The 9,681-nt window shown below is 42.6% G+C and overlaps 1 protein-coding gene across 1 annotated transcript in view; it reads right to left on the minus strand.

Annotated features, from left to right (window-relative positions):
* Nucleotides 1-265: 265 nt before the first annotated feature.
* The window catches only part of ADCYAP1R1 (ADCYAP receptor type I), a 419,514-nt gene continuing 410,098 nt past the window's right edge, over nucleotides 266-9,681 (minus strand). Inside the window, exons 16-17 of the mRNA XM_082258031.1 lie at nucleotides 4,590-4,631; nucleotides 266-1,186 (exon numbers count right to left, since the gene is read on the minus strand). Coding sequence (XP_082114157.1) covers nucleotides 968-1,186; nucleotides 4,590-4,631 — 261 coding nt within the window. The 3' untranslated portion in view covers nucleotides 266-967. The remainder of the gene's footprint in view (nucleotides 1,187-4,589; nucleotides 4,632-9,681) is intronic.

Raw genomic sequence — 9,681 nt, forward strand, 5'->3', positions numbered from 1 at the left:
GTTACAGCTTACAACATTATTAAAATATTAGTGTACACGTATCTATATTTTGCGTAGAATCTGCAATTTGTATTTTTTTTTTTTTTTGCAGACACACCCTGCATGTATCACCAAACACAGTGCAATCTATATACATACTTCATTTAGGTCATTTCACATTTTTTGATTTTACAAGCACAAAAAAATAAAAAATAAAATAAAAAAAGTATATATACTGTATCTATATATTATATTAAATGAAAAAAAAAATCTACTTCAAGCTGCCACAATATTGTAAACTACTATGACTTATTTGTACACACTATTTTAATATACTATAAGAATTACAGTTCAAGTGCTCCAAATAATTTCTGTTATCTCAGAGGCTATTCAAGAAAACTAATGAAAATGTAACCTCTGTTGACTGGTAGTGAGAGATATTATTATTTTTTTTTTTCTAAACTCTAAAAACACACTGGGGACAGCTATAACTGAAGGAAAATCCCCAAATTTACAATAATTAACCAGGGGTATGGTGAGGGCTGTAAAACGCAGCTTCAAGTTCACTCGTTTTAATAAAAGCGCCCCCATTTTTTTTTTTTTTCCCACACAACAATAATAACCAGATACATAAAAATATCAATGAAAAATAGGCATATGCTACAAATATAATACTTCAAAGACTGATTTTTTTTTTTTTTTTTTTTTTTTACTGTGGACTTTGCATTTAAAAAAAATGTATGGATATAATATGTATATAAGGTTCTATTGCTAGCCACCAATCACATGACTTCATGAACGTGATCAATGTGATCCTTCGACTTTTTCTTTTTGGAAACCTTGTAGGGTTTACAATCCAGCATTACATGTTGTTTCTCCCCAACCCAATGTTTCCCTTAAAAAAAACAAAAAAAAAAAAACTGAAAAATAAATGCAAAAAATTAAAATATTAGGGGAAAATTTAACAAAAAGTGACATTTGACTGTTCTCAGGCAGTTTGGGAACTCATGTCGCCAGGTTCTCCGCATTTATGCTGGACATCCGGATCTGGGAGCTGCTCTTGCTCAGAATGGACAATTGTGTTCCCCCATTGACTCCGCTGCTCGCCAGGGATGGGTGACGGTGCTTGAAATCCACAGCAAAGTACCGGTTGACTTTCCAACTCCGCCATTTTCTCTTTATTTCTGATTGCACCTTTAGGGAGAAACTTTAAAAGGTCATTTTTTTATGTACTTTTGTTGTTATGGAAAAGGATGGTAAACATGCAATATTATCATTCTATTTTATCTATCTATCTATCTATCTATCTATCTATCTATCTATCTATCTATCTATCTATCTATCTATCTATCTATCTATCTATCTATCTATCTATCTATCTATCTATCTATCTATCTATCTATCTATCTATCTATCTATCTATCTATCTATCTAAAGAGAAAGAAAGAGATCTCCCCTAGCAAAGCACCGAGTCCCAATGTCGATGAGGACAAGTGCCTCTTCCACACAACCCTGGCAAGGTGTTAGTGGGGGGTCTGCAAGAGGGGGTCTTTTTGGAATTATGGTGCACAATAATACCACTACTCATTCACAAAAAAATGTAAAGTGTAAATAACACACACTAAAAAAAAAAAAAAAGAAAAACACAGCTCCTGTCTACATTGCTAAAATTTAAAAAAAGGGGTGGGGTCTCTTGGAAGACGTTATTGACCATCTAGTGACAGGGGCTTGAGCTGTCTTTTTGTTTTTTATTAAAGGACTTGTCAAAAATAGTGTATGTCGCTCGGCTTAGGGAGGCGATGGTGCGTGATGCAAGTTTCAACGGGTCGATGGGCATTGGGCATCATGACTGATGTGGATCTGCATTACTGGACGACATGACTGACAATGGATATATATATATATATATATATATAAATATATATATATATATATATATCGTGGGACTTCTTGTTTTTTTTTTTTTATAAAGGACCAAAAATGGTGCATGTTTATTTATACTATTTTATATACTTTTTTGTGAACAAGTAGGGAAACTATACCCCTTACTCACTTACAAACCACCCCACAACCATCAAGCCAGGGATGTGGTCATCATCCTCATCAACAGGGGACACGGTGGAACCCTCCTGGCAAGGTTGCCTCCATATTAGGGCATGTGGCCTGGTATGGTTCAAGAGGGGGGGGTTACTGCATGCTTGTTCCCCTTTCCTGACCAGGCTGCATGCTCAAATACAAGTTTTATGTGGATTTTTTTTTGGGGGGGAGAGGGGGTCACATTTTTTTTCTTTAATTTTGTGCATAGGGTTCCCGTTTAATATCCATCTATGGGGGAGCCTTACACTACTTTTTTTCATTTGTGTGGGGTTCCCCTTAAAATTGACACTAGACATAAAGAGCCTGTTTTTGTGTGGGGGTCCCTCATTAACATCTATAGCAGATCCTCATCTAGGATAAGGGTCTGTTATAGATGAAGGGAATCCCCATACACCTTCTTTACAAACAGAACAAAGAAGGCAGGATCAGGGCTTTCCCCAGCAATGCTATTTAATGGAATATTGCATTTTTAATGTTTCATTTTCAGCATTACTGAAATAACTGCCTCATGCCAAACTTAATTTTTTTTAAAGTTTATTTTACTTTTTTACTTTGGTTCATGTTCCCCAGTGCAGTGCCATGAAATTTGTTTGACAAGCCCTTGCCTATTAGCCTAGAATAGACTTTACTAAAAGGCGGACCGTGGTCCAGATCTGGAACAAGTCACTGTCCCATCCAGACCGCGGTCCTGCTATTTAGGACAATGTTTTCTCCCTGCCTCGTCTGCTGTCACTATCACAGCAGAGCAGGAGGCAGAACAGTTCTGCACACAGAGCAGAAAGCACAGTAACACTAGATGGAAGGCAGGACCAGGAGCTGCCAGAATTTACTTTTCGTATTAACAAGCTTGTGATTGGTTGCTAGGGCTCAGGGCAGTCCTAGCGACCAATCACCAGCTTGTTAATCTGAAAAGTTAATTCCAGCAGCTCCTATTCCTGCCTCCGGTCCAGTACTGCTATGCCTTACTTACTTGTGCCGAAGAATGGTAGGAATGGGCAGAGTTGTGATTTGAAGGGGATTCAGAGCTGCAGGGGGATCTGTTATGTGAAGGAGGAGCAGAGCGACAGGGGGCTGGTATGTGAAGGAGGAGCAGAGCTGCGGGGGGCTGGTATGTGAAGGAGGGCAGAGCTGCAAGGGAATCTGTGATGTGAAAGGGGGCAGGGCTGGATGGGGACCTGTAATGTGAAGGGGGAGGGGGCAGAGCTGCAGGGCGCTGTTATGTGAAGGATGGGCAGAGATACAGGGAGGTCTGTAATATAAAGGGGGGGGGGGGCAAAGCTGCAAGGGAATCAGTTGTGTAAAGGAGGGTGGCAGAGCTGCATAGGAATCTGTGGTGTAAAGGGGTGGGGGGGGCAGAGCTGCATGGGGATATGTTATGTGAAGGAGGGGCAGAGCTGCAGGGGGGTATGTGATGTGGAGGCAGAGCTGTAGGGTGATCTGTGATGTTAAGGAGGGGAAGAGCTGCCTGGAGGTCTGTGATGTGAAGGGGACCAGAGTCACAAGGGAATCTGTGATGTAAAGGGGGGCAGAGCTGCACGGGGATCTGTGATGTGAAGGGGGGCAGAGCTGTAGTGGGATCGGTGATTTGAAGGGGGGCAGAGCTGTTGTGGGACCTGTAATGTGAAGGGGAGGCAGAACTGCAGCCAGGTATGTGACATGAAGGGGGGGGGGGCAGAGCTGCAAAGGAATCTGTGATGTGAAGGAGGGCAGAGTTGCAGGGGGGTCTGTGATGTGAAGGGGAGGCAGAGCTGCAGCCGGGTATGTAATGTGAAAGGGGGAGGGGCGGCAGAGCTGCAAGGGAATTTGTGACGTGAAGGAGGGCAGAGTTGCAGGGGGGTCTGTGATGTGAAGGGGAGGCAGAGCAGCAGGGGGATCTGTGATGTGAAGGGGAGGCAGAGCTGCAGCCGGGTATGTGATGTGAAAGGGGGGGGGGGGGCAGAGCTGCAAGGGAATTTGTGATGTGAAGGAGGGCAGAGTTGCAGGGGGGTCTGTGATGTGAAGGAGGGCAGAGTTGCAGGGGTGTCTGTGATGTGAAGGGAGGATTGTGATATGCAGGGGGTCTAAGGACACTAATGTAAGAATAAATAAATAAAAAACTGCCCTGAACCTAATGCTCAGCTCCTCACTACCTGCTTTGTTCAGATGGGATCACATGGAGATTGAATCAGAGATAGAAAGGCAATCACCCTCTACTATGCTTTCTGTTTAGAAAATCCTTGGTGTAAATCTCATGTCATAGGGGCATCTCCATTAAATTTTTCTTTGAAAAACCAATATTGTAATTATTATTAAACAAAAACAAAAAAAAAAAAAACAAAAACAGAAAATACCAATTAAATAAACATCTAAAATAAATAAATAAACTGGCCAAAACTTGGCATTGTGATACAATAAAAATATTTATAACAGTATAAAAAAAAAACAAAATATAGATTATATATTTGTAAACATGAATTTGTGGGTAATGGGATTTTAGCTTTGAATGAGAAAACTGCAGTAAACTTTTTTCTTACCTCGCCATTCAGGAAACAGTAGAGGATTGCAACAACAAAACCCTTGAAAACAGAGATAAAAAACATTTTTAATGTGTGTATTCATTTCTCTGTTTAATAACATAATTACTCTTATTAGCTTGAATAAATAGGGATGAGTGAAATTGAGAGTTTTTATGTCCCTGAAATTTCTGCAAACATTGTGCGATTTCTGCAAACTTTCGCCATTTTGCCTAAATAAAGGTCAATGGGGAAGGCAACATAAAGGTGGTTTCTGATTGCTTTTAAGGGTGCAATAGGCTTGAGATGGCTCCTCAGTGCTATGGATAACTCTTTCAGCCAGAGGCGTAACTAGAACCTTCAGGGCCCCCGGTGCAAGAAACCATGAAGGGCCCCCCGGACCCCTGGCCAGGGCCCTTCCCTTAAAGCCTGGAGCTCTTCTCACTGATCCTGGGGAACTTTACTCTCGTTACGGGACCCTTTGACAAGTTCTGCAGTGGGCCCCCTTCCTGCCATCTTGGGGCCTCCCCACGGTGGTCGAATGCCAGGGCCCAGTCGCAAGTGTGACCTTTGCAATCCTGGAAGTTCACCCACTGGTGTCAGTAGTTTTTATTTTTTGGTATTTTAATTGTATTTTTTATCATTTTATTTTATGTTTTCACAATGTCACTGACTATGACTCTGTCCATTCAGAAAGGGAAGGAGCTGGTAAATTACAAATTTACCAACCCCTTTCTGGTTCCCTATTGTAACTAATTCCCTGCAGCAGCCGGCAGAAGAGGGAAGGGAGCACAGTGGTGGGGAGGGGAGGGGAGCACACAGGGGCCCAGAGACAGCAGAACACAAGTGAACTGGATAGGAGGAGTGGCGGGGGCAGCATACAGAGGAACCAATCTCCTCCATTTTCCTCCTGTAGCTACAGGAGGAAAAAGGAGGACAGTGATTTCTCTACATGCTGCCCCCGCCCCCCCCCCTCCTATCCAGGTGTACAGGGGAGCCGCACAGGCCCCCTGGAGCATGGGACCCGGCTGCAATTGCAACCTCTGCAACCCCTGTAGTTACGCCCCTGCTTTCAGCTATCATGCACCTGTTCCTGTGCCAAAAAAGGCATAATTTATTTACATTTTCTTTCCACAGAAAGAAGAAAACAAAGTGGGGAAAAGTAAAATATGTTTTTGGATTATCCTGTTCTTGTACAACCTTGAAATCTGCTTGGTTCTGTCTACAGACATACAATATTTCCAACCCAATGGTAACCGGCCAGATTAGGAGATAATTGTATTAAAGATGACTTCCAAAAGCCACAATTAAAATAGAAACAGAGATGGCAATAATTTATACCTCGCTACTTTACTGCACCCAAGGCAGGAACCTGCCCCATCTTCCGTTGGCTTGCCCATGCTTGGACTAACAGGAAATCGTTGATTTTTTTTTTATTTGGGGTATTTTAGTTTATTTCAATGTAGCACTGTATTTTTTTTTTGTTTTACATTGTCATTTGTTTATTGTTGTTTTTTTTTCTTTTTTAACCACTTGCCGTCCGCCGCACGACTATCTACGTCGGCGGTCAGCCCCTCACAGGCAAAGTGACGTAGGGCTACGTCACTAGCTTGTGAGGGTCTAGGGAGCGAGCGCGCGCCGCCGGCGGCGCGCTCCCGCTCCCGCGTGGTCACGGACCCCCCCGCGCGTGTGACCGGCGGACCCGATGTCCGCCGGTCACTCTGCGATCGGCGGGGGAGAGGGAGAAAGTCAGGCGGCTTGTGTAAACAAGCTGCCTGTCATTCTCCCCTGTGTATGAAGGATGATCATACGGTTCTACTATGTAGAACCGTTGATCACTCTTCATACATCTGAAGCCACAGCAAATCACAGTAGAAAGCATGCCCCTAGGGACACACATAGCCCCTCCCTTTAAAAAAAAAGTTAACCCCTTCACTGCCAGTGTATTTTTACAGTAACAGTGCATATATATAGCACTGATTACTGTAGAAATGTCACTGGTAACCCCAAAAGTGGCAAAAATGTCAGTCAAGGGTCCGATCTGTCCGCCGCAATGTCGCATTACCACAAAAAAAATCGCAGATCGCCGCCATTACGCGTTAAAAAAAAACACAACAAAAATGACAAAAATCTTTCCCTTTGTTAGTAAACGCGATAACTTTTGCGCAAACCAATCAAAATACGCTTTTTGCGATTTTTTTTTACCAAACATAGGTAGCATAAAACAAATTGGCTGAAAATGTTAAAAAAATTTGATTTTTACATTTTTTTGGGGGGGAATTTCATATAAACAAAATATGAAAAATATTGCTATTTTTGCAAAATTTACGCTCTTTTTTTGTTTATAGCGCGTGATCAAAAAATCGCACAGGTGATTAAATACCACCAAAAGAAAGCTCTGTTTGTGGGAAAAAAAGGACGCCAAATTCGTTTAGGTACAGCGTCGCACGACCGCGCAATTGTCCGTTAAAGTCACGCAGTGCCGAATCGCAAAATACCCCCTGGTCAGGAAGGGGGTAAAATTTTCCCGGGGCTTAAGTGGTTAAAGGAAATTATTTTTGCTCTAATTTTTTTTTTTTTTTCATATTGTAAATACTGCCGTGGACTGGGCTGGAAGGGCTGAGATCGTTTTTTTTTTTTTTTTTTTTTTTTTTATCTAAGCCTAGAGAGATATATGGGGACTTAGAGACCCCACAGCTCTCCATAAAGAGGACATTTCATGCCCTATTCTTAATACAATGGATGTTTAAATTTCTTGTAATAAGAATAAAAGTAATCAAAAAAAAAAAAAAAAAGTGTAAAATTATAAAAATAAAATACACAATAAAAAAAAAAAAAATTAAAGCGCCCCCTGTCCCGGCGTGTTTGCATGCAGAATCAAACACATATGGTCGTCGCGCTCACATAAGTAAACGGTGTTCAAACCACACATGTGAGGTATCGCCACGAACGTAAGAGTGAGAGCAATAATTCTACTGCAAGACGTCCTCTGTAACTCTAAACTGGTAACTTGTAAAAATGTTTAAAGCGTCGCCTAGAGTGATTTATAATTACCGAAATTTGCCGCCATTCCACAAGTGTGCGCAATTTTAAAGCATGACATGTTAGGTATCTATTTACTCAGCATAACCTCATCTTTTACATTATACAAAAAAATTGAGCCAACTTTAGTGTTTTTTTTTTTAAATTCATGAAACCTTTTTTTTTCCAAAAACAAAAATTTGGAAAAATTGCTGTCCAAATATCGTGTGACATAAAAAGTTGTACCAACCGCCATTTTATTCCCTAGGGTCTCTGCTCAAAAAAACATATATAATGTTTGGGGGTTCTGAGTAATGATGATTTTTGACATGTAGGAGAGGAGTGCCAGAATAGGCCCGCTATGGAAGTGGTTAAAACATGTAAATATGATATACAATTTACTTTCCTATCTATTTACTAATGTTAGCAGCATAAGGATTAAAAATAGTTGATGCTGACTGGGAGAGTGAAGTTCTGCTTTATTAGGATTATCTATCACAGATTACACCAACATTTTACTCTCTTGCAGCCCCGATGGGGAATTACGATGCTATAAGAGATTTTGTAAGTTCTGATGTTACCACCCTATTTTAACCACCTCAATACCAGGCACTTAAACCCCCTTCCTTCCCAGACCAATTTTCAGCTTTTAACGCTGTTGCATTTTGAATGACAATTGCGTGGTCATGCAACACTGTACCAAAACCAAATTTGTGTAATTTTTTCCCCAAAAATAGAGCTTTCTTTTGGTGGTATTTGATCACCGCAAGGTTTTTTCTTTTTTGGTGCACAAATGAAAAAAAAAGTTTGAAAAAAAAAAAAAAACGTTTTTTTGTTTATGTTATACAATTTTGTAAATAGATACGTTTTTCCTGCACTGATGAGCACTGATGAGGCCGCACTGACAGGCACTGATAAGGAGGCACTGATGGGGTGGCACTGATGGGGTGGCACTGATATGCAGCACTGATGGGCACTGATAGGTAGCACTGATAGGCAGCACTGATGGGCACTGATAGGTAGCGCAGATATGCAGCATTGGTGGGCACTGATAGGCAGCGCTGATGAGCACTGATGGGCACTGATAGGTGGCACTGATGGGCACTGATCGGCGGCACTGATCGGCACTGATGGGCTGCACTGATGGGCACTGATAGGCAGCACTGGTGGGCAATAATGGGCACTGGTGGGCAGCACTGATAGATGGCATTGGTGGGCAGCACTGATAGGGAGGGCACCACTGGCAGGCTCTCTGAGCCCTGGTTGCCATCCCTGGTGGCCATGGTGGGCATCCCTGGTGGTCATGGGTGGGCATCCCTGGTGGCTCTAGTGGCAACCCCCCAGGGCTGCACTGGTAATCAATGTTCTGATTACCAGCACAGACCCCCCGTGTGATCAGTGAGTAATTAGTAAAACTCACTGATCCCCTGGCTGCAGCACAGATCATCTTCTTCTCCTCACTGACAGGATCTGTGTGAGGAGAAGAAGAGATCAAAGCCGTTACAACGGCTGTATTTACATTACATGACGGCTATGATTGGACACAGCCGTCATGTGATCAGGAGGGCCAATCACAGGGCCCTCCTGCCAAAACGTGTTGCTCTGTGTCCGAGGGACACAGGCGCATCGAGATCGCGCCACTGCGCGTGCCCACGGCGGCGCGATCTCGCTCCTTCTGCAGGACTTTCGGGAACGTCCGATCAGAAGGACGAGAATCCCACCCGGCCGTATATGTACAGTGGCCGGGTGGGAGGTGGTTAATGGGATATTTAACACATGCATTAAACACTTCCCGCAGGTTGGAGTCCCAAACAAAGCCGGATTCAGCTTTGATCGGGTCTCCGATGTATTAACCCGGAAGCGTTGTCATGACGCCACTTTCGATTTACTCAGCTGCTAATGGCGCCAAATTTAAAAACCTGTCAGTATTCAAAAATTCCCATATGGCCCATTTGAATACATTGAAGTGCAGTCAGAGGGTTTGGTGTCTTTTAGACCCCCGATCCCTCCATAAACAGTACCTGTCAATGCCTATTACTGTCACAAGGGACGCTTACATTCCTTGTGACAGCAATAAAAGTGAGATTTTTTA

Source organism: Pelophylax lessonae (genome assembly GCF_965119305.1).
Source record: "Pelophylax lessonae genome assembly, chromosome: 5".
In the NCBI taxonomy this organism is placed as follows: domain Eukaryota; kingdom Metazoa; phylum Chordata; class Amphibia; order Anura; family Ranidae; genus Pelophylax; species Pelophylax lessonae.